The 24,803-nt window shown below is 40.9% G+C and overlaps 1 protein-coding gene across 2 annotated transcripts in view; it reads left to right on the forward strand.

Annotated features, from left to right (window-relative positions):
- psd2 (pleckstrin and Sec7 domain containing 2) overlaps positions 1 to 24,803 on the forward strand; it is an 82,135-nt gene extending 57,332 nt beyond the window's left edge. For both annotated transcript variants that reach the window (XM_051649276.1, XM_051649278.1), the window contains 8 exons: positions 221 to 310; positions 9,050 to 9,093; positions 9,233 to 9,423; positions 11,188 to 11,258; positions 13,620 to 13,777; positions 15,316 to 15,460; positions 16,712 to 16,855; positions 21,127 to 24,803. In XM_051649276.1, coding sequence (XP_051505236.1) covers positions 221 to 310; positions 9,050 to 9,093; positions 9,233 to 9,423; positions 11,188 to 11,258; positions 13,620 to 13,777; positions 15,316 to 15,460; positions 16,712 to 16,855; positions 21,127 to 21,333 — 1,050 coding nt within the window. In that variant the 3' untranslated portion in view covers positions 21,334 to 24,803. The remainder of the gene's footprint in view (positions 1 to 220; positions 311 to 9,049; positions 9,094 to 9,232; positions 9,424 to 11,187; positions 11,259 to 13,619; positions 13,778 to 15,315; positions 15,461 to 16,711; positions 16,856 to 21,126) is intronic.

The raw sequence follows: 24,803 nt of genomic DNA on the forward strand, positions 1-24,803 counted from the left end.
GCAACACCTAGGCCATCACCCACTACACCTTTTGTGGTGCAGAAAAATAAATAATAAATCCAGGGTTTGTATTGTAGTAACAAGAACTATGGTTACTGTAGTACGTTTTTGCAAGATTTCCATCAGTTGTTTGCATCAGTGATTATTAATTTATACATGTCTTTCTGATTTACATATGTCTTGTTATAACATTATATTGTGTTAATGTGTTGTTTTTCAGAACATTGGGAAGAAGATGTCATGTCAGCAGTTCATTAGCAATCTGGACGGCCTCAATGACAGCAAAGATTTTCCCAAAGAATTACTCAAGGTAATCTTTGGGAACACAGCAGAAACGTACACTGCCGGTCAAAAGTTTTGAAACACTTGACTGAAATGTTTCTCATGATCTTAAAAATCTTTTGATCTGAAGGCGTATGTTTAAATGTTTGAAATTAGTTTTGAAGACAAAAATATAATTGTGCCACTATATTAATTTATTTCATTATAAATCTAAAATTTAATTGGACCAAATAATACAGAAAAGCAGCCAATAAGTGTCCAACATAGATGGGAACTCCTTCAATACTGTTTAAAAAGCATCCCAGTGTGATACATCAAGAAGTTGGTTGAGAAAATGTCAAGAGTACATGTGTACAAATTCTAGGCAAAGGGTGACTACTTTGAAGATGCTAAAATATAACACAGTTTTGATTTATTTTGGATTTTGTTTAGTCACAACATAATTCCCATAGTTCCATTTATGTTACTCCATAGTTTTGATGACTTTACTATTATTCTAAATGTGAAAAAAATTATAATAAAGAATGAGTAAGTGTTTCAAAACTTTTGACCGGTAGTGTAGTTGCTGCTTTTTTCTATCATATTATTACTGCAGTAATCCAATAGTAAGAGGAAGAAGCCTATTTTAAGAGAGAGAACCTAGTGAGCTGCTCACTGAGGCAGCATTTTAAGGTATTAAGGAAACTTAAATATGCTGCCTACTAAGATAACACATTTGTGTCCAATTCTAAGGCGGCATTGTTTGTATCCTCTGTGGATAAATCAATCCCAGAATGCACTGTTATACAGAGCCTCTTAGAGGATAGGGAGGGAATTTATTTTCTGAAATCGTTTTGCATTCCCTCGCAATAGCTTTATCAATCACTCATGATAATTAACCATGATTTTACTACAATAACCATGGCTAAACTGTAATATTTGGTACAACTATTATAACCACAAATTCACCATGGTTTGAGTATAGTAGACATATTTTCATCAAGATATTTGTTGTTAAAATAATACACAAAACCCTAATCTATGGTCATAAAAATCATAATTCTTCCTAAAAAAAAAAACATGGTTAGTTTTACTATAGTAACACAGTTAATTTGCGGTTAATGTACTATGGTTTTTAATACCATTTTTATGATTGCTATAATAAAACCATAGTTAATTTTCATAAGGGCATGTTTTTTGGTGTAAACCATTGTTTTGAAAACCAAACTTGTACCAAAATTAACCATGGCATTACTATAGTAAAACTGTAGTAACCAGGTTTTTTATTTTTTGGCAGAATTATTATGATTTTCATTACCATAGTTATGGTTTACTGTATTATTACTATGGTTTTACTACAAATATCATGGTTAAATAAAACCATGGTACATTTTGTGATTACATCCTGGTTACTTTCGTAACCTCCGTTCACTGATGGAGAGAACGAGAAGTTGTGTCGATGTAGTGACACTAGGGGTCACTCTTGGGAGCCCGAAACACCTCTGATCTTTGAAAAAAGGCCAATGAGAATTGGCGAGTGGAATTTGCATGCCACTCCCCCAGACATACGGGTATAAAAGGAGCTGGTATGCAACCACTCATTCAGGTTTTGTGCTGAGGAGCCGAGACCAGGTCCCAGCCATTTCAGCGGGTAGTTCAGCGTTGTGGCAAGAGGGACACAACGTCTCGGGGGGGGGGGTACTTCAAGTGGAAATACATCTTACCGGGTCTTGTTGGAAGTATGTCATGTGGAGAGTCGCATGGTAGGTCCTACCCAAGGGGGGAGGAGTTTCTACAAGCATGGCGACCGGAGCAGAGGGCCCTCTGCTCAAGGAAGACGTAGTTTACCAAGAGGGAAACGATTTTATGGAAGATATAACACATGGGGTTTCCTATGGGGAACCACCGCATGCAGAGCACCTACCTCAGTACAGGGCCTTACCAGCGCACTTACTCAGCCGGCAGCGAGTTTCTTCGCAAACTCGACTGCCACAGGGCTAAGGAGGAAAGTCATCCAGGGATCACAGTCTGTGAACACTACTGGGAGTCAAGAGCGCACGTCTTCCCCTCGAGGGAAGGGAAAGGCGCTATGCGCAAGTGGTACACCCGGCCAGCTGTCCCGGAACTTGCCTGCTTGTGCCTGCCACTACACAGGACGAAACCGACTCAACCCGGAGATTGTAGAACCTCGCAAAGGTGTTGGGTGTTGCCCAGCCCGCTGCTCTGCAGATGTCTACCAAAGAGACGCCACTGGCCAGGGCCCAGGAGGCTGCCACACTCCTGGTAGAGTGGGCTCGTAACCCCGCAGGGAGTGGCACGTCCTTAGCTTGATATGCCATAGTGATGGCGTCAATGATCCAGTGGGTGATCCTCTGTTTGGAGACAGCGCTTCCTTTCCGCTGTCCGCCAAAGCAGACAAAGAGCTGCTCGGAGCTTCTAAAGCTCTGCGTGTGATCCAAATAGATGCGTAAAGCTCGCACCGGACACAGCAACGCCAAAGCTGGGTCTGCCTCCTCCTGGGGCAGCACTTGCAGGTTCACCACCTGATCCCTAAAAGGGGTCATAGGAACCTTGGGTACACAGCCCGGTCGGGGTCTCAGGATCACATTAGAGTAACCCGGACCGAACTCCAGGCACGATTCGCTGACAGAGAATGCTTGCAGATCCCCTACCCTCTTGATGGAAGTGAGTGCAGTCAGGAGGGCAGTCTTGAAAGAGAGTGCCTTAAGCTCAGCTGACTCCAAGGGCTCAAAGGGAGCTCCCTGTAGACCCTGAAGGGCTACAGAGAGGTTGCACAGGGGAACGAGGTGTGGTCTAGAGGGGTTCAACCTCCCAGCACCTCTCAGGAACCTGATGATCAAGTCGTGCTTCCACAAGTACTTACCATCTACTGCATCGTGATGAGCCGAAATAGCGGCTACATACACCTTCCAGGTGGAGGGGGACAGCCACCCCTCCAACCTCTCCTGCAGAAAGGAAAGCACCAATCCGACTGCACATTTCTGGGGGTCTTCCCGTCAGGAAGAACACCACTTAGCGAACAGATGGCACATCAAGGTATACAGGCGCCTCGTAGAGGAAGCCCTAGACTGAGTGATCATGTCTATCACCGTGGGCGGTAGGCCACTTAAGTCCTCCACGTCCCGTCTAAGGGCCAGATGTGGAGATTCCAGAGGTCTGGTCACGGGTGCCAGATGGTGCCCCGTCCCTGAGAAAGAAGGTCCTTCCTCAGGGGAACTCGCCGGGGGGGGCTGTCGCGAGGAGCGTGAGATCCGAGAACCATGTCTGGGTGGGTCAGTAGGGTGCTACTAGGATGACCTGCTCCCCGTCCTCCCTGACCTTGCACAGGGTCTGTACAAGTAGGCTCACTGGGGGAAACGCATACTTGCGTAAACCAGGGGGCCAGCTGTGTGCCAACACGTCTATACCGAGAGGTGCCTCGGTCAGGGTGTACCAAAGCGGGCAGTGGGAGGATTCCCGGGAAGCAAACAGGTCTACCTGTGCTTGACCGAATCGACTCCAAATCAGCTGGACCACCTGAGGGTGGAGTCTCCACTCTCCCCTGAGGGTAACCTGACGTGACAGCACGTCCGCTGTGGTGTTGAGGTCGCCTGGGATGTGAGTGGCTCGTAGCGACTTGAGGCGCTGCTGACTCCAGAGGAGGAGATGGTGGGCGAGTTGTGACATGCGATGGGAGCGTAGACCGCCTTGGCGGTTGATGTAAGCTACCGTCGCTGTGTTGTCCGACCGGACCAACACGTGTTTGCCCTGGATCAACAGCTGAAACCTCCACAAGGCGAGCAGTACTGCCAACAACTCTAGGCAGTTGGTGTGCCAACGCAGAACCGGCGGCTGTGTGCCCATTGCATATGGCACCCCAGCCCATCTTGGAGGCGTCTGTTGTAACCATGACGCATCTGGAGACCTGCTCTAGGGGAACCCCTGCCCATAGAAATACCAGGTCCGTCCAAGGGATGAAGAGGCAGTGACAGATCAGCGTGATGGCCACGCGATGTGTCCCGTGGCACCATGCCCATCTCAGGACTCAAGTCTGAAGCCAGTGCTGAAGCGGTCTCATATGCATCAACCCGAGTGGTGTGGCCGTCGCTGAGGATGCCATATGCCCCAGGAGCCTCTGAAAAAGTTTCAGTAGAACCGCTGTCCTACGTCTGAACGCCTTCAGACAGTTCAGCACCGACTGAGCACGTTCGTTCATGAGATGCACTGTCATTGAGACTGAGTCCAACTCCAGACCAAGAAAAGAGATGCTCTGAACCGGGGAGAGCTTGCACTTTTCCCAGCTGACCCGAAGCCCCAGTCGGCTGAGGTGTCGAAGCACGAGGTCCCTGTGTGTGCATAGCAACTCTCAAGTGTGAGCTAAGTTCAGCCAGTCATCGAGATAGTTGAGAATGCGGATGCCCACTTCCCTTAGTGGGGCAAGGGCTGCCTCCGCAAACTTCGTGAAGACGCAAGGGGACAAGGACAGGCCGAAGGGGAGGAACTTGTACTGGTACGCCTGGCCCTCGAAGGCAAACCGTAGGAAGGGTCTGTGTCGAGGTAGACGTGGAAGTACGCGTCCTTCAGGTCTACCGCCGCAAACCAATCTAGATGTCAGACGCTCGCTAGAATGCGTTTTTGCATCAGCATCTTGATCGGGAGTCTGTGCAAGGCCCGGTTCAGTACTCGCAGGTCCAAGATTGGTCGCAACCCATCGCCTTTCTTTGGTACGATGAAGTAAGGGCTGTAGAACCCTTTCCTCATCTCGGCTGTAGAGACAGGCTCTATCGCACCCTTGCTCAGGAGGGTCGCGATCTCCGCACGCAAAGTAGCGGCGTTCTCGCCCTTCACCGAAGTGAAGCGGACGCTGCTAAACCTGGGCGGGCAAAAGGCAAACTGAATCGCGTAGCCGAGTCGGACGGTCTGGGTCAGCCATCGCGATGGGTTGGAAAGCGCGAGCCACGCGTCCAAACTCCGGGCGAGGGGGACCAAGGGGATAATCGTGTCAGACGTACCGGCAGGTGGGGCCTCGTGGCAGGGCGGAGCTCGAGGTGCCACATTAAGGGGACTCGAGCCCCATGGCTGTGCTGAGTTGAGGGACATCAAAGCACTTACCTGGCTCCTGCCGCCCACCATGAGATTGGCTGAGGAGGGGAGAGGAGGAGTCTCATCCCCGAGGTCCATAGGCACTAATCCCATGAGGGGGTATTCGTGCCACAGCTGGGCGCCCAGGGGCGGGGGGTACACCACTGGAGCGCCAACCCTGCCAAAAAGGAATGGTGGACGGCGGTCGTGACGACGGCCGTGCACACCAGACATGTGACCCAGGAAACAAGGAAACTGCTCTTTTGCTGAACCTTTGGGTACCGCAACCTCTGGGGCATGCGGTGAAAAAGGAAACAAAAGATTCTCCTCCCGCCCCTCCACCTGGGGATGGAGTGGTCTGTGCACCAGCTCCAAAGAGATGGGTCTCCTTGCCCCTGGGTCGCCCATCTCAGGGGCGCTTCGAAGCCTTCCTCGGGTTCTTGGTGGCTGGCCATGAGACAGGGGGTGTCTGCTTCCTGCAATGGGCTGCATGCTAGGGCCGGGAGACGCCCTTGGCGACGAGCAGATGGGGTGCGGGATCTTGAGCCGCGCCGGGGCAGGATGTGCTTTATAGCCTCCGTCTGCTTCTTCACTGCTGGGCAAAGTCCTCGACGGTGTCGCCAAACAGGCCAACTTGGGAGATGGGGGCGTCAAGGAACCGTGCCTTGTCGGCCTCTTGCATCTCTACCAAGTTGAGCCAGAGGTGGCGCTCCTGGACCATGAGAGTGGACATCGCCTGTCCGAGAGACCGCGCTGTGACCTTCGTCGCCCGGAGAGCGAGGTCGGTCGCCGAGTGCAGTTCCTGCATCAATCCCAGGTCAGAACTACACTCGTGCAGTTCTTTTAGTGCCTTGGCTTGGTGTACTTGCATGAGAGCCATGGGGTGCAGGGCGGAGGCGGCTTGTCCAGTGGCACTGTAGGCCTTAGCCGTCAGAGATGAGGTAAACCTACACTCCTTAGATGGGAGCTACGGCCTCTTTTCCACCTGGGGGATCACCGAATACCCCCTGGTCGCTCCACCATTGAGGGTAGTGAGAGCGGCGAGCTGAAAGTTCGGGACCGGGTAGTAAATGGTGCCTCCCATGACCTCATCAGCTCCTCATGCACTTCCAGGAAGAAAGGAACAGGGGTGGGGTGCATCTGTGAGCGGCGCCCCGAGCCCAGGAACCAATCGTCGAGCCATGAGGGTTCAGGGGAGAGTGGAGGATTCCACTCTAGTCCGACGCTTGCAGCCGCCTGGGAAAGCATGTCCGTCATTTCCGCGTCGGCCTGAGACTGGCCGACCATTCCCGAAGGAGGAAGCCCAGCCGAAGCCTCAGCGTCAGACGGGACGAGCCCGCTCTCCAATGCTGTGCTCGATAAATCATCATCTTCCGGGGCGCCAAACGAGATGTCGAACCCATCCTGAGATGATCCGGCGATCTCGTCCGAGCACGTGATCGGGGCAAGCGAGTGTGCTGGGGAATGGGAGGTCCGTGGGGGGATACCCAGTGGAGGTGGTCCCATTGAGGTCCCCAAATCGCTCCCAGTGCTAACCGGCACGGCCTCATACCCGTAGGTAGAAGGACCGAGGCGGGGAGCCGCTGGGGTGGCTTGCTTTCTTACTAATGCAAGCCGCGACCGCAACGTTGCCATGGTCATATTCTCACAATGAGGACATGATCCATCCACGAACGATGTCTCCGCGTGGGCAGCGCCCAAACACGTAAGACAGCCATCGGAAGCGGAGAGATAGCCACCGCAAACAGGAATAACACACAAACGGAAAGGCATCTTTAAAAAGACATTCCGTGTGTGCCGCTCTTTTATGAATGGAAAATATACTCTTTTCAGAATATACTATTTTTTTACTCTGCCGAAGCGCCCAGGGGCGTTCTCTGCACTGCACAGGCACAGAGGGGGAGAAGCCGCTGAAATGCACCGTCAAATCCAGCAGTCTTTAGCGAGGTGAGTTTTTCTAGAGGTATTGTATTCAGTGCACTGAATGCAACCGCTCGGCTCCGAAGAGAAATTCTGAATGAGTGGTTGCATACCAGCTCCTTTTATACCTGTATGTCCGGGGGAGTGGCATGCAAATTCCACTCGCCAATTCTCATTGGCCTTTTTTCAAAGATCAGAGGTGTTTCGGGCTCCCAAGAGTGACCCCTTGTGTCACTGCATCGACACAATGTTGAGTGAGTGACAGATAGGGAACTATGGTTTTACTACAAATACTCAACTCTTGTTATGGGATAAAGGTGTTGCGAGGGAACGCAAAACTTATTGCAAGGGGAAAACAAAACTATTGTGAGGGAACACAAAACGTATTGCAAGGGAACGCAAAACTTTTTGTGAAGGAACGCAAAACTATTGCTAGGGAACGCAAAACTTTTTGTGAAGGAACGCAAAACTCGTAATGTAATCACAAAATTTTTTTGAGGGAACGTAAACTATTGCGAGAGAACAAAACTTATTGCAAGGAAATGCAAAACTTTTTGTGGGGGAACACAAAACTATTGCGAGGGAATGCAGTTTTTGTAAACCCCACACTCCCAGTAATCAAAACAAGTAAGTACAACCCCCCTCCCCCCCCAATGTTCAAGCAAAACCTATGCCCTTGGTGGGAACAGTTTTGCATTCCAACACAAAAAAATGTTGTTCCCTTGCAAGAGTTTCCATTCCCTCATAAAAAGTTTTGCGTTCTTTCAAGACAGCTTGTTGCGAGGTTACGCAAAACTATTGTGAGGGAACACAAAACTTATTGAAAAGGAACGGAAATTTTTTTGTGAGGGAACGCAAAACTTATTGCATGGAAACGCAAAAAGTTTTGTGAGGGAACTTAAAACATTTTGTGAGGGAACGCAAAATTATTGAGAGGGAATGCAAAACTTTTTGTGAGGAAATGGAAACTATTGCGAGGGAACACAAAACTGTTTCAGAGATGTAATTCCCTCCCTGTCCTCTAAGGTGCTCCATACTGTCGTAAGCTTGAGAGAAAAATAAATCCAAGATGGTGGACAAGTCGAGAAAAATAATAATAAAAAAAACATCTATTTCACTCACTTGTGAAACGTATCGATAAAAATGATTGTATGATTAAAAATTATTTAAGGCGTGATTTTCTACAAAGCTGCTTTGAAACGATGTGCATTGTTTTACCCAATATTTGTGTGTGCTTTTATGCTTATTAGAGTATCGAACCATTAGCTTAGCAACATGCTAATATCAAACGATACTAAAATCAACAGTAAGTTGCATCTCCCGTGCGGAGCGCTATTTGTGTCACCTATGAGGTTCCATTACGGTTGGATGTTGGTTAAGATGCTGCCCTGGTGAACAGAGATGCCTATGTAGGCAGTAGGCAGTGATGCAGCTCACTAGAATAGGGAACAGAGCTTAGATTTCCACACATACATGTTTATACATGTGTTTGTTTCACCAAACCTGACTTCATTAAAGCACACACTAAACACACATAACAACATAATGACAATGATATAATTGTATCCCAGAATGCAACAAAGAAGAGGCATTTGTGCTTAAATTGTGTTTAAATTAGATTCAAGAGCATATTCTTTCATGTGTTCGGTCCCATGTGCAATGCCTGTTTGAAATCAGCACCAGTCTTTCCTTTCACAAAAGGCTCATAGTGTTTGTGTGGTTGTATTGCTGTTGCTGTTTCAGACATACGGTATTAATGGTCTCGTTTGTCTCTGTCCTGGTTTAGGTGCTCTATAACTCAATAAAGAACGAAAAGCTGGAGTGGGCGATGTGAGTAACCAATATCATTCCCAGGAGCGCTCACATTATCATGTGACTTCTGGGGCTAATCTGTGTGTAGCTCACAATACCTGTACAAGTGCATGTATTCTGAGTGTGTATGTGTGATTAATCCCACTATTTTCTGCAGCGAGGAAGAGGAGTTGAGAAAGAGCCTGTCGGAGCTGGTGGACGGGCAGTGCGAGGCGGGGGGGAAACGGGTTGTCAGGGTAACAGATAGCAGTAACCCTTTCATCGCCATACCACTCGTACTCAATGCTGCAACGTATAAACACGGGGTTCTGACACGAAAAAGCCACGCAGACACGGATGGCAAACGCAGTAAGTGTGTGTGCATTTTGTATTGATAGTTTGATGTATCGGCCAGGACGATTATAAATAATGGCATTATTTTTGCATTATTAAAAGGTGCCTTTTTCTAATGGCCTTGGGTGCACTTGCGCGCATTCACATTCATTTTTTTGTATGTTTTTGAATCGGTTTCAAAAAAAAAAAATTGTATATTATGATATATCGTTATTGACCAAAAATACTGCGATAAATTTTTGCTTATGTCGCCCACCCCTACTACAAACTAACTTAGACGTCATATTTTTCCGACTTTAAAACATCAATCACAGGCAACCACAGGTACTCTTCAAACCATGAGATTTATTCGTGCTGAATAGCTTAGCACAACTGATGTAAAAAACAACAATGTTCTTCTGCAAGTAACTTGCAATTTTATGTTTCAACCACAGATGTCGATAGAGAGCCCCGAATTCTCTTTAGTTTATCATGAATATATTGCCATTATATCATCCACCCTGCAATCTAGGTATCTGCATCGACATAAAGAAAAACCTTATCGGTCAAACACTACTATCTGCAAAATCATGCTTTCGCTATAAATCCAAAAAAATTATGGTCAGAGCCATGGTGCTCATGCAGGCAGCACAAGTTCGAATACATCTTGTGACCATTTCCTGGTATTATTCCCCTTCATTTTCCCATCATTTCCTGTCCTTTATGTTTTGTCCATAACAATATAAGCAACAAATTGTAAACATTTATTTAAATGTTTATACATTTGAATTTAGTATGATTAACTATATGAAAAAAACACGTTCGAAATATAACGCAATCGATTAGTCCCCCGACCAGTGTGTAAATTCCTTAATAAGGTATGTTTTTACCATTGTAGCAATTCAAGCTTGATGTACCACCTTGATGTTTTTGTGAATCTGTGGCAGTAAAGGGCAGTCAGCGCATCTCCAGCTGTACAGACAACATGCCTCGTCAAACCAACGAGAGCAAACAGCACAGCCTTCCACAGATGACACACTCTTGCGCTCAAAGATAGCTGGACCGAGCACAACAGAATGCAGGGATCTCGAGATGCATTTTTCAAAGTTTCAAACTACGTTTAGCTTGACACAGCATAATAAAAACAGTGTTTAAGACTAGAGAAGCTGAAAACTAGTGAGATGCAACACAACCAAAGTGAGACACTCCAAAAGCATCCATTTGACACGAGTACATTGACCAACAATTAAAAATAGAGCAGAGGGAGTAGGTTAATAATAGGGTTATGTTCAATGATATGGAAATAAAACAAACAACATTTTCGCTTTTAAAGCCACTTTTTGTATTGTCTAAATGCTTTACCTGTCTGCTGCCACAAAATATGTACAGTATATGATGTAATGTATTTGATTAATCAGCACACCATGTAATTAATTCAATAAAAAAAAAATTATCGATTGACAGCCCTAATATAAACATATACAAACATATAAAAAATAAGAAGGTAAACAGTGTATAGGAATGTGATAAATCATCATTATTTATGACCTGCAAATATCACATTCTGTTTAATAATACAATCTGTAATTAAAACAATTAGGTTGTATCTTGTGGTGTAGTTTATTCTTGATTGATAGTGTTGTGTATGAGATATTCTTTCCTCGGTTTGTGCTGCAGAGAGCAGCACTACAGCTCATTAGTGGAGTCTGTCTTTATTATTTTCTCGCTCTCTCTCTCTCTCACGCTCGCTCACTCTCTCTCTCTCTCTCTCTCTCTCTCTCTCTCTCTCTCTCTCTCCAGCCCCGAGAGGACGCAGAGGCTGGAAGAAGTTTTATGCTGTGCTGAAGGGAATGATTCTCTACCTGCAGAAAGTAATTTAAATCTACCTCCTACACACACACACACACACACACACAGAAAGAGATACACTGCAACATTGCTAAGACAGCTTGTCATTACATCATCTCTTTCTCTTTGTATGTTCAGAAGAGCATAGACCTACCACCATACTACTCATACTATGTTTTGCAGTAGGCAGTATGTGAATTTTTATATGCATGGAATACTCTGATGACCTACAACAATTCAATGCGCTCCAACTGACCTTCCATTTCAGGTGTCACAAATGAACCGAAAGGAATATCATCTATTGTTGTGATGGTTATTATTTCTTTCTTGACTCAGTCTAACACATTTTTACACAAAATTGGATTAAAAATGCAAAATAATCATTAATGAGACAATCAAGAAGATAACTTGATGCCATTTGCTGAATGCCATGCCATGTAATGAGGTCAATGTGAAAACAGTGTAGCATACTACACTGCTTGACCAAAAAAAAAAAAAAAAGTTGCCATTTGGATTTAAATAAGCAGATACTTTAGAGTCTATGATTGGATCATTATTGCAGTGATTTATATGTTTCAGCTGGCAACAATTATTTTAAATCTAACTGATGTAGTGTGTAGCTTCTCATTTCTTAAACAACCATGTCGGAAGACAGTATCGTGGTCGTGGAAAATATGTTACTGTGTTTCAGAATGGGCAAATTATTGGCCTGCAGCAAACAAAGAAAACAACTAAGGAGATTGCTGAAATCACGGGAATTGAGTTAAGAACTTTCCAACGCATTATTAAAACCTGAAAGGATAGTGCTGAACCATCAACTTCACAGAAGAAATGCACCCATCATGCATAGTGCACACTGTACAAGCCTCTGGAGGCTTATGTTGTGGAGGTGTAATGATCTGGGTTTGCTTCAATTGGTCAGGTCTAGGCTCAGAAACGTTATGTGGCAATAAAATGAAGTCAGATGACTACTTGAATGTACTGAATGACCAGGTTATCCAGTCAATGGATTTTTCTTCCCTGACAGCAGGGGCATATTCCAGGATGACAATGCCAAGATTCATGAGGCTCAAATTGTGAAAGAGTAGTCCAGGGAGCATGAGGAATCATTTTCACACATGAATTGGCCACCACAGAGTCCTGACCTTAACCCCATTGAAAGTCTTTGGGATGTGCTGGAGAAGACTGTACAGAGTGGTTCGACTCTCCCGTCATCAATAAAAGATCTCGGCCAAAAATGAATGCAACTCTGGATGGAAATAAATGTTGTGACGTTGCATAAGGTTGTTGAAACAATGCTTTGACAAATGGACGCCGTAATCAAAGCTAAAGGAAGTCCAACGAAATATTAGAGTATTTTACTTTTCTTTGGCCAGACAGTGTACATTTATTGTTGCATACTATTTCACATACTATTTTAAGTAAGCAGTATACAGAATATGCTGTTTAGTAAGCACATATTCCAAGCAAGCTTTCCAATACAAACAGATGCTAGTTTTGAAATGAAATACTAATTTACTACTTAACGAATATTGCTCAGTATATACTGTATATTTAAAACATTAATAAGTGAAACAAAAAAATTATGCAACAATAAACTGTTTAAAGCAGTTTAATGTAGAAGTGTGCTTCATTGTTGTCACATTTGCATGTTTAAATCTTCCGGTCATCATTTTGGATATTTTTATCTAAATGTTTTAACTTTTGGCTGTCTGATTATCAAGAAAAAGATGCTAGCATTTGATGTTGCGTCTGATTCTTTCTTCACACTTGAAATAGAGCATTGTTGTCAAGCACATTGCATTGTAGAATACACTATTCCATGTAGTGCGCTCTGGTATACTTCACATTTTGGATATTCCATCCATACAAACAATTCATATTCTGAGAACAATGTTCATACTGCAGAAATGTTACAAAGAGTAGTATAGTATGCCATCCTGTACATTTCTTATTCCACTCCCTAGTTCCCTATGTTGTCAATCAGAATATTTTTAACACAAATTCGGACACTAGCAAGGATTTTGATCCACTAAACATTGGGACACTGATGACTCACGATTACGATGTTGCTCATTAAAATGTAGCTGGTATTTATCAACAACAGCGCTGTGTAACATGCCATTATGAGCCTTGTAATGAAAAGGTACAGTGCTATTATGTAACAGAACATTAATGAACACATTTTGAATCTTCTTCTTGCAACTCTAATGCTTAACAGTTTGCAGGACTGTTTCCCTTTCATGCACATTTGAAATGAAAGATAATTACAAACAAACTCTCTTTTAAAGACAGAAAATAAGGCTTTCATTGCTGATTGAGACGCACCCATTGTCTCTGATATTGGTGTTTTTCCTCTTTCTTTGTCTCCACCGTGTGGACAGGATGAGTATAAGCCTGATAAAGATCTGTCAGAGGTGGATCTGAAGAATGCAGTCCGGGTTCATCACGCACTGGCTATAAGAGCCTGTGACTACAGCAAGAGAGCAAATGTCCTGAAACTGAAGACTTCTGACTGGAGGGTGTTCCTCCTGCAGGCACCGTAAGCAGCACACCTCTTTATCTGCTCTCACACAATACACTATCTCTTTTTGTATTAATCAGTTTTAAGAGTCTTTATCTTTATCCTTATCTTCTCCAGAGTTTTATATTCTGATTGTTCTGTCGTGGAATTGTGTGGTCAAATGTTTTTGTATAACGCTAAACTGTATAATTGATCGATGTTCCAGGCAACCGATTTGCTACATATCTATGTTAGTCTCTTGTATCTCTCTACTGTGTTTTTCTTCTCACATAATAAAACTATTTAAACACAAATCAATATATCATGTCCATTTATTTATTTGGTAATTACTAGGGGTGTGAAAATGCATCTTTCGAAGAAATTTCGATGCATCGATTATGGAATTTAAGAATCGATTATCATTACTGTATTAATACCCAATGTGACCGTTTTATATTACACTAACCTTCTAGGAACAGACACGGAGGGGAGCATGCGAGATTGAAGGGAAAGAAAGCGCACTTTGAAATAAAGAACGTTTATGATGCCGAGTTCAGCCCGTGAACCTACATAATATAAAATGGATGCATAGATGCTGCTGAGTTTGTCTTTCTGTCATTATTCAAAAATATTCAGATCTACTTGCCAAAAGTAAGTTCATTGTTGTTGCCTTCTTCCTCGATTACTGCATGAAAATGTGACTGGATTCACATAAATGAGCTTGACAAGCAGAGGCGCCTCTGTTTAGCCGCCTCGTGCCTCTCTCCCTGTCCCAAAATGAATAGGGAACTCGGTTACCACATACCACAACCACATTTACACGCTACTAATAGACAGTTTTTTAATCGATGACCCTGCTCGATCTAAACATGGATCTTATCTGCCTGCACATGACATTTCAACTTTAATTATTGGTGCAATATCTTAACGTTACATGATATGCAAATCTGTTACACTTATTTAACGGTTTACCATCTGTTTGTGTGTGTGCATCATGTTGCATCAGACATTATGTTATTATTTATTACTATCAGATATTATACCATATTATGTCTAAATGTAATATATTAACATGTTCATTATATCTATTGTGCATATCATGTCATGTTTTATTTGTTAATATATGTAGCCACACATAGGCTATAAGCCAAACCTCCTTGGTCCTAAATGCATCTGTGACTCTAGTGCTCAAGTCTGGTGCATTTCTGTGCTGTCTAAATTACGAATGTTCAGTAAAAACTTTTCAGCATATTTTTTTGACAATTATTTTGAATCGTTCCAAAATAATTGAATCGAAACGTGACCACATTTCAGATTTTATGATGCATCGTAATCGTTAGGTAAAGAATCGTAATCGAATCGTTGTCAGAGCGAATTGTCTCACCTCTAGTAAGTACCCATGTAATAAGTGGAACAGAGTACAGTCAGTTGGTCATTATTGCAAAATAAACCCCTTTAGGGTGATGCAATTTTATTTTGTATGGGTTTACTTTGTAATAAAAATGGACTAACTTTATATCATCCCTGAATATATGTTAAGATTTTCAAGCACTTACCCTCTGTATATCTGTGTGTAGGAGTGAGGAGGAGATGATGTCATGGATTTTCAGGATAAATCTGGTGGCGGCTCTTTTCTCGGCTCCGGCTTTTCCTGCTGCCATTGGCTCCATGAAGAAATTCTGCAGACCGTTGCTGCCTTCATCCACAACTAGACTCAACCAGGTAAACTACTACACACATGCAGTCTATCTATACACACCCTAGTGTCCATCTCCAGTGCATCTGTGTTCGTGCTAACAAGCACACATGCAAATACATGTATTTATTATATTAAAAATAGGGCTGTCAATTTAACATGTTAATTCAGTGTGATTAATTATATAAAAATACCACATAAAAAAAAGAATTACGCAATTAATCACATCCACTGACCGTAATTAAAGGGATAGTTCACCCAAAATGAAAATTCTCTCATCATTTACTCACCCTCATTCCATCTCAGATGTGTATGACTTTCTTTCTTCTGCCGAACACAAATTAAGATTTTTTTGAAAAATATCTCAGCTCTGTAGGTCCATACAATGCAAGTGAATGGTGACCAGAACTTTGAAGGTCCAAAAAGTACATAAAGGCCACATAAAAGTAATCCATAAGACTCCAGTGGTTTAATCCATGTCTTCTGAAGTGTTATGATAGGTGTGGGTGAGAAAAAGATCAATATTTAAGTCCTTTTTGTACTATAAATTCTCCTCCCTGCCCAGTAGGTGGCGATATGCACAAAGAATGCAAATTGCCAAAAACAAAAAAAGAATATGAAAGTGAATGTGGAGATTTATAGCAAAAATGGACTTAAATATTGATCTGTTTCTCATCCACACATATCATTAACACCTAAACCTTAAACCTAACCAATTGTGTAATAAAAAAGCAAATGTGAGCTTAAAAACAATTGCTGAAGCAACCATGTCATTTTGTGGTGCTTTTATGACATGCTTGTGTCGACTGCCGTGCTCTTCGGAACTTGTACAACAGTCCTTTGTATTGCAAGTGCAGCACTATCTGTTGAGATACCGCACAATTTGATCACAATCAAACAAGCTAATAAATGTAGTTGGTTACGTAATGCAAACTTTAAAATGTATCGCCTTACAAGTCATGTGCTGTAGTAAAATTGTTTAGATGTCATAAGATAACATTGTGTGAGCAACAGGGTGAAAAGTGTTTATGAACTGATAATCTGCAGTTTTTTGTGGAAGGGAATAAAAGTCATTATTGTTGTAGCAACTCTAATGTTCATTTCACCAGGAAACTGCCCCGATACGTACAACTAGACATTGTTAAAGTAATGTGATTCTATAAGACCAGTTGCTATTATTCCATTTTTAACAAAACCACATACAGCTCTGCTCATTTTTAATTTGACCCAATATGATTGGTCTGCCTCTGATTGATTGGTCTCTGTGATTGGTGCAGGAGGAGCAACTGAAGTCCCATGAGAACAAACTGAAACAGATCTCTTTGGAATTGGAGGAACACAAGAGAAGCCCACCGGATCTGACGCCCAAGAATAAAGAATCAGAAGAATATCGAATCAAAGAGCACTATTTAACCTATGAGGTCAGACCCAATACAAACTCGGCTGTCTCAGAACCAGTTCCACACAGGCCGAGAAGTGTATTTAAAAAATGTAAAGTTTGTAAAATGATTAAATATACTGCAACTTAAAAGTTATATTGAAAACAATCATACCGCCAAATCAGTAGGTGGCGACCGTGAGGAGAAAAGTGATGAAAATTAAGAGCAGAAGAAGCCAGCGGCTCAAACTGGAAAAACGGAACAGAGAAATTTACAAAAAGTCACCATTTATATCTTCGGTTTAATAATATGATATGTGACATATCATTTCATAGTTATTCTTTGTTATATTTACACAGTTAAGACAACATGAATAAAACAGCAATTGCATTGGATTTTAATAGTTCTTTTAGCCAATAGACCTTATTCACAGCAGTGCCATCTTTGATTTTTGACGGGAATGACAATGAGGCTGTGAGGGATAGACGTACAGTCTCTTCAATGGGCTGCACTGCAATTTAAAGCGTTTTTTAGATCGTTATTGTGATCTAGGAGCTTTTTACAGCTTTATTTTTAAGCGTGCCATTGAAGAGATTGTAAGTCTATCCCTTGTTGTCATTCCCATTAAAAAAATCAAAGATGCCGCTACCATGAATAAGGTCTAAAGAATTTCTTTATGATCTAAGAGAGGCGATACTTTGAGTGGATGTGTCATGTAGTCAGAGGTGGGTAGTAACCTGCTACATTTACTCGAGTAACTTTTACTTGAAAAAAATATATTTTATGAGTGTTTAATTGTGGGTACATTTGACTCTTTCTCAAGTAAATTTCTAATGAAAAGTATGTACTTTTACTTCGTTACAATTGGCCTCTCATTACATTACTGGTTTTAATTCAATGAGTGTTATTAAGTGTGTAATTTATTGAGTTTTTTTAATGGGACTTTTACTACAGCGGAACTTATAGTGGCGCTCTGTCACTCGAGTTGAGCTCATCACTCCTACAGCAAGTGCTCAAAACAAACACTTTCTTTCACCACACAATGCCTTAATTTTACACCAAGACAAGCGGATATTTCAAGATTAAAATTACAGCTCCACATTAAGAAAGCACATTGCGGTAAGTTTTGGTGATTTTGTGATAATATGAGCTCGTCTGTGTCATGGTGATGGTCATTTTCAGGGTGATTCTGTATCTATGGGCTCTTAGGACCTCAGTTTAGAAGTATAAATTTTTATATCAGTGCTGCAATACATCTGTGTCTGTATCCATTTTAACATCCGTTTTAAGTGTAAATGCCTTTTGTTCTGCCTATCACGTGCAGACAGCATTTCGGTAGCCAGCTAGGTAGCTGTGCAGTGTGTAAACCTCACTCCCCTGGCCTCAAGAGGTGCACTAGTGACTGATGCTAGAGACCTCCTCATTAGTGTAATTATTATTATTATTATTATTATGTAACATGTTAAATGTGTATTATGAAATGGAATATTGGGGAGTAAACGTCTATTATGTTATACGTGGAAGTACTGTAAATAGTATTCTTTCAGTTGGATACTTTCTTACTCATACTCAAGAAATTATTAACATGAGTACTTTTACTTCTACTTGAGTAATTATTATTTTTTTTTTTTAAGAAGTAATTGTACTTTTACTTGAGTAATGTTTTTGGCTACTCTACCCACCTCTTCATGTAGTGGGTGTTCCTTGTCGTCTTGCGGGATGTAGACAGATACACTTTATGTACAGAGGTAATTTCACTTTTAAGGCGACACGGGGCAAAAACATCACTGTGAAATGTAAACTCTGCCTTCCAATGGTTAATATCCTGTCAACTGCAAATTGTGCATGTTTTCTTAACTTACTTTGCTTAACTCCTGACGAATATATCTGAATTATTATTTGAATTATCACTCTGTGTGTAACGGAACCATGTGTCGCTATGTGTTTGGAAAGGTTTTGTCCATCAAATGCATCAAAATGCCTAAATGCACATCATTTCATATTGACAATGTGATCCAATTGCATTAATACCCTAAAAAAAAAATATAATAGTTTCGTGAATTGCTTTTATATTCGACTTCAATAATGTAAATGAATCACTTTTACTTTAGTGATAACTTTGAGGCCGTTTTTGTAATGTTGATTCTTAAATATAACTGGTCTGATCTCTCTCCACACCTGGATGCCGTTTTTAGCAGTAAAGAATGGAATATATTTTCATTCCTCTTTGTATTTTTATGTTAAAATGGTACAAGATTATCCTACTCAAATGCAAGTGACATCAAATAAAACAGTTATGTTGGAAGTAATCTAAAAGTAATCAGATTAGATTACCCCACAAATGTAATCTGTGAGATTACGTTACTGTTTGCAATTTTTGTCATGTAATTTTTAATCACTTACCGATTACAATTCAGAAGTAATCTACCCAGCACTGTGTGTGTACTATATATATATATATATATATATATATATATATATATGTATATATAAATAATGTAGTGCTCATAAAACAGGGAATGTTTTCTATGATTAAATGTCAGGGATTGTGAAAAGCTGAGTTTAAATGTATTTGGCTAAGGTGTATGTAAACTTCTGACTTCAACTGTGTATATATACAGGTGCATCTCAATAAATTAGAATGTCGTGGAAAAGTTCATTTATTTCAGTAATTCAACTCTAATTGTGAAACTCGTGTATTAAATAAATTCAATGCACACAGACTGAAGTAGTTTAAGTCTTTGGTTCTTTTAATTGTGATGATTTTGCTCACATTTAACAAAAACCCACCAATTCATTATCTCAAAAAATTAGAATACATCATAAGACCAATAAAAAAAAACATTTTTAGTGAATTGTTGGCCTTCTGGAAAGTATGTTCATTTACTGTATATGTGCTCAATACTTGGTAGGGGCTCCTTTTGCTTTAATTACTGCCTCAATTTGGCGTGGCATGGAGGTGATCAGTTTGTGGCACTGCTGAAGTGGTATGGAAGCCCAGGTTTCTTTGACAGTGGCCTTCAGCTCATCTGCATTTTTTGGTCTCTTGTTTCTCATTTTCCTCTTGACAATACCCCATAGATTCTCTATGGGGTTCAGGTCTGGTGAGTTTGCTGGCCAGTCAAGCACACCAACACCATGGTCATTTAACCAACTTTTGGTGCTTTTGGCAGTGTGGGCAGGTGCCAAATCCTGCTGGAAAATGAAATCAGCATCTTTAAAAAGCTGGTCAGCAGAAGGAAGCATGAAGTGCTCCAAAATTTCTTGGTAAACGGGTGCAGTGACTTTGGTTTTCAAAAAACACAATGGACCAACACCAGCAGATGACATTGCACCTCAAATCATCACAGACTGTGGAAACTTAACACTGGACTTCAAGCAACTTGGGCTATGAGCTTCTCCACCCTTCCTCCAGACTCTAGCACCTTGGTTTCCAAATGAAATACAAAACTTGCTCTCATCTGAAAAGAGGACTTTGGACCACTGGGCAACAGTCCAGTTTTTCTTCTCCTTAGCCCAGGTAAGACGCCTCTGATGTTGTCTGTGGTTCAGGAGTGGCTTAACAAGAGGAATATGACAACTGTAGCCAAATTCCTTGACATGTCTGTGTGTGGTTGATGCCTTGACACCAGCCTCAGTCCATTCCTTGTGAAGTTCACCCAAATTCTTGAATCGATTTTGCTTGACAATCCTCATAAGGCTGCGGTTCTCTCGGTTGGTTGTGCATCTTTTTCTTCCACTCAACTTTCTGTTTACATGCTTGGATACAGCACTCTGTGAACAGCCAGCTTCTTTGGCAATGAATGTTTGTGGCTTACCCTCCTTGTGAAGGGTGTCAATGATTGTCTTCTGGACAACTGTCAGATCAGCAGTCTTCCCCATGATTGTGTAGCCTAGTGAACCAAACTGAGAGACCATTTTGAAGGCTCAGGAAACCTTTGCAGGTGTTTTGAGTTGATTAGCTGATTGGTATGTCACCATATTCTAATTTTTTGAGATAGTGAATTGGTGGGTTTTTGTTAAATGTGAGCCAAAATCATCACAATTAAAAGAACCAAAGACTTAAACTACTTCAGTCTGTGTGCATTGAATTTATTTAATACACGAGTTTCACAATTAGAGTTGAATTACTGAAATAAATGAACTTTTCCACGACATTCTAATTTATTGAGATGCACCTGTATATATATATATATATATATATATATATATTATTTACCATGGAACTACTTGGTACATAAAAGAAAGCAAGCCAAAACCAAGCATTTTAACTTTTAAAGTAATCTTGACTTTATTTTTCTTTGTCACTTCAGAAATGCCGTTACGAAACATACGTCAGTCTCCTGCAGGCAAAGTTCCGCACAGGAAGTGATGACCTGGACAAGATTGAAGCCAGTCTGTTCAATGTGGAGGGGAAGGAAGGTTACCTGCGTAAAACTAAATCCAGCCCATCTATAAGCCAAGGTCACAGTGTCAACGGACGGGCTGGTCATAAAAACGCTCCAGAGCACAATAGCTGAACAGCTTTCTTACTTTGACCTTTGAACTCACGTCATAGACTCAAGTCAGACCCGGACTGCAGTGCGATTGGATAAACGAGACGCACTCATTTCTTGAACCGACAAAAATACAAACGTAGCATTACAATGTCCTTATTTCAGTGTACAGTAAATTTATTATGACCATTATATGTATTATTAGTATTATTACTACAAAATAAACATTGTTAATAATGCTATAAGCATTATGTGCCAAATACGAAAGGAAAGGGAGACCAAGACTGTATTGGAAAAGAAACGGCGACACAACAATGCATATAATGTCAAGAGAAAGGAAAATTTCATGTTGCTAAGATGAGTTGCACTATGACATCAATCTGCTGCATGTTGATGTAACAAGGAGATCCGTTTTGATTCCAATATGGAGCATGTTTTGAAGGTATAGAAGACTTTATTATGACATCACAATCAACATACTGTGATGGTATTAGAACTTAATTTATTCATGACATCACTTAATGGCACAATGTGTTTGACCCAATAACTTTCTTCGTGACATCACAATATGTGGCTGTGTGCAGTAATGGCTTCCTGATGGACAGGTCAGGTTTAGATGTAGCATTCGGTTTACTCATGAGGCGGCGCTCGTATCAGCCTTATTAAGTAGCCAGTTTAAGGGCTTTGCCACACACCGGGGTGCATGTAAAGATCCATGTAGTATTAACTGACCCCTTGTAATTATTTATTATGTTATATTTATTAATTGTACAATTATCCATTTGGGAAATATAGTGGATTATGGGAAGACACTTGTAAAGATGAATACATTGTAACCTTAAGTAGTTTACTAAGTTTAACCCTGTACCATTGTTTTATAACTCTGCTAAAAAGCCGATGATCAATATTGTATCCAGGGATATGTTGAATGGAATTTTCCAGGTTCAATACAAGCTGAGCTCTATCTACAGGATTTGTGGTATATATGTTGATTACTACAGAAAATTATTTCGACTTGTCCGTCAGTTTAAAAAGAAAGCAAAAATAGTGGTTAGTAAGGCAGGGCCATGAACATTGAGGCTTTTAAAATAGAAATGTGAAGGTCATATTTTTGTTAATATTATTTGTTCTTTAAATATGTTTGATTTGATCTGTAAAGTTGTCTAAATCATCCTTTTTTTCTTTTATGTAGTGGGACTACTATTATAAGCAGATGACCTTCTAGTTGTGCTGATATAATTCCTGTGTTTGGAATTTATTTGAAATCTCAGAGACCCAAGCATGGAATCTTTTTTTAAGTGTTTTTAGGAAGCCACTGGTTATAAAAATGATGAATATTTATGAATATTTTGGGGTGAATCTTGGCAAAATATTTTAAAATTGCAACGTTGAGCATTTAGGGTTGCCAAAATGTCAGCACCGTTTTTTTTTAGACAGTAAGGGGAAATTCTGAATTCACAATTCAATACACAAAGTATATGAAAAATATTTAATTTTAAGCAGAAAGTGTAAATTCATGAACATTCATGACATTTTACTATTTTAAACTAATAAGGCCTATTGATATTAATGATATATTTGCCAGAGTAATCAAAATAATAAAAATACCCATCATCTCTATGTAATGTTGCATATTTAATATACCATAAATACCATTGACCACTAATGCCCAGCATTGCATTTTTGCCGCACTTAGAAAAATTGTCTCAAATTTATGAAAGTTGATATTTATGGGAAATATAATCATTTTTCAATCGGTAAACATGTTGGGCATGAAGAAGAAAAAAAGGGTCAAAAACTTGCTTGGAAAATTGCTCAGTTTGTTCTAAAAGTGGGTAACACTTTATTTTACAGTGTCCTTGTTACACATATTACATGTATTGACTATAGTAATAACAGTCAATTATGCATAATTACAAGCAACTAAGCCTAAACCAAACCAAACCCTAAACCTATAGTAAATACATGTTGTTAATTAGTAATAATCAGTAATTACTTGTGTAATTACACTGTGACAAGGACACTGTAAAATAAAGTGTAACCCAAAAGTGTTACAAGCAACTGTGTCAACTAGCCATGACCTTTTTGTGTGACTTTAGACAGTTCATATTCAGGGGTTTTTTCCCTCCAAAACTGTTGTTATGAAACTATTTAGTGTCAGCTATTGTTACCTGTAGTTTGTAATCCATACAAAATTTAAGATTTTTGTAGTGTATTTTATTTTATTTTATTTTATTGTATTTTTTTAACAGCAGATTTGTGTTTTGATTTTTTTTAGAGGTGGAATTAACTGTAAATATTCCGAGATGTGGCAGAACGTTGGCAATGCTTGTGATTGGCCAAATACAAAGTTCAACTATTCTGATAACCTCTAATCTCTTAAAAATTCAAATACTTAAGTCAATATTCCAGTTCCGTACAGTTATGCTATGCTGGATCTCTGAGGGTAAAGTAAAAGGTCATTCTCTTGTATCTTTGTGTGCAGAATGAAAAAGTTACTGGGTTTACTGGCTTTACATGGTCATGACATGAGTTAAAAATATTAGATATAAATGAGTCTTTTGACTATACTTTCAAAGCATTACCTTGCCCCTTACTTCCATTTTAAATGCCTTACTTTAACCACAATCTTTGCTTTAAAAGAAAAAAAACAAAGGGATGTGTCAAAATCCATTTCTGTGGTAACCAACATTGTGCTATAAATGCTGTTGATAGCACTTTAACTCTATCAGTCCTGTTGGAAGTGTTGAAAAATATAGTGTCTTAACTCGGGACAGGGTATAGAACTGAAAGAGATATTGTAAATTCACGTGTATGTGCTCAAGAGAGGAAGGAAGACTGTAAGATGTTGAGTGGGTATGCAAATGTGCATCAGTGATGAAGAGGAAAACATTTTAGACTCAAAGCATCCCCCTCATATTCTTCATTCAGTGGACCACAAAGCATCTATCTATCATGTGTCTCTATGTGCCTGCAGAAATTACAACTTGGACAGAACACTGAGCAGCAGGACTGCATGCTACATACCATGGACCTACTGGCCTCGTCATTTCCATCACTAGTGTACTGAAACATGTGGAAAGCATCTTTTAAAAAGGACTATCAGTATCACAAATCAATGCTGAAAATGTATTGCTTTAGAAGAAGAAATCTGTTCATGAGCTACCAAACAGGACTCTGGTCAGCCCTGCTGACGGCTAAACTGAATGGTACAAACTTTGTTTGAGCAAGTGCAAGTAGATTTTTATAGTCATGTTTCAAAGCATGAAGACAGTGAAAGTAAGGAAATGAACTTTTGGCTCTTTTATGCTTTATGGGATGTGGAATGATATAAGAGCTGCAATTTTATACATTCTTAGTAATGGCTTTCTTAAAGGGACCTCTCTATAGCCTAATTTTTGCTTTGGCTGTTGTGCTAACATAATTTTCCCGTTTAGGGTAGAACTCAGATGCTGTTGTAATAAAAGATTGTGATGATTATTTTATGATCTCCA

This window comes from Myxocyprinus asiaticus, chromosome 22 (genome assembly GCF_019703515.2).
Source record: "Myxocyprinus asiaticus isolate MX2 ecotype Aquarium Trade chromosome 22, UBuf_Myxa_2, whole genome shotgun sequence".
Lineage (NCBI taxonomy): Eukaryota > Metazoa > Chordata > Actinopteri > Cypriniformes > Catostomidae > Myxocyprinus > Myxocyprinus asiaticus.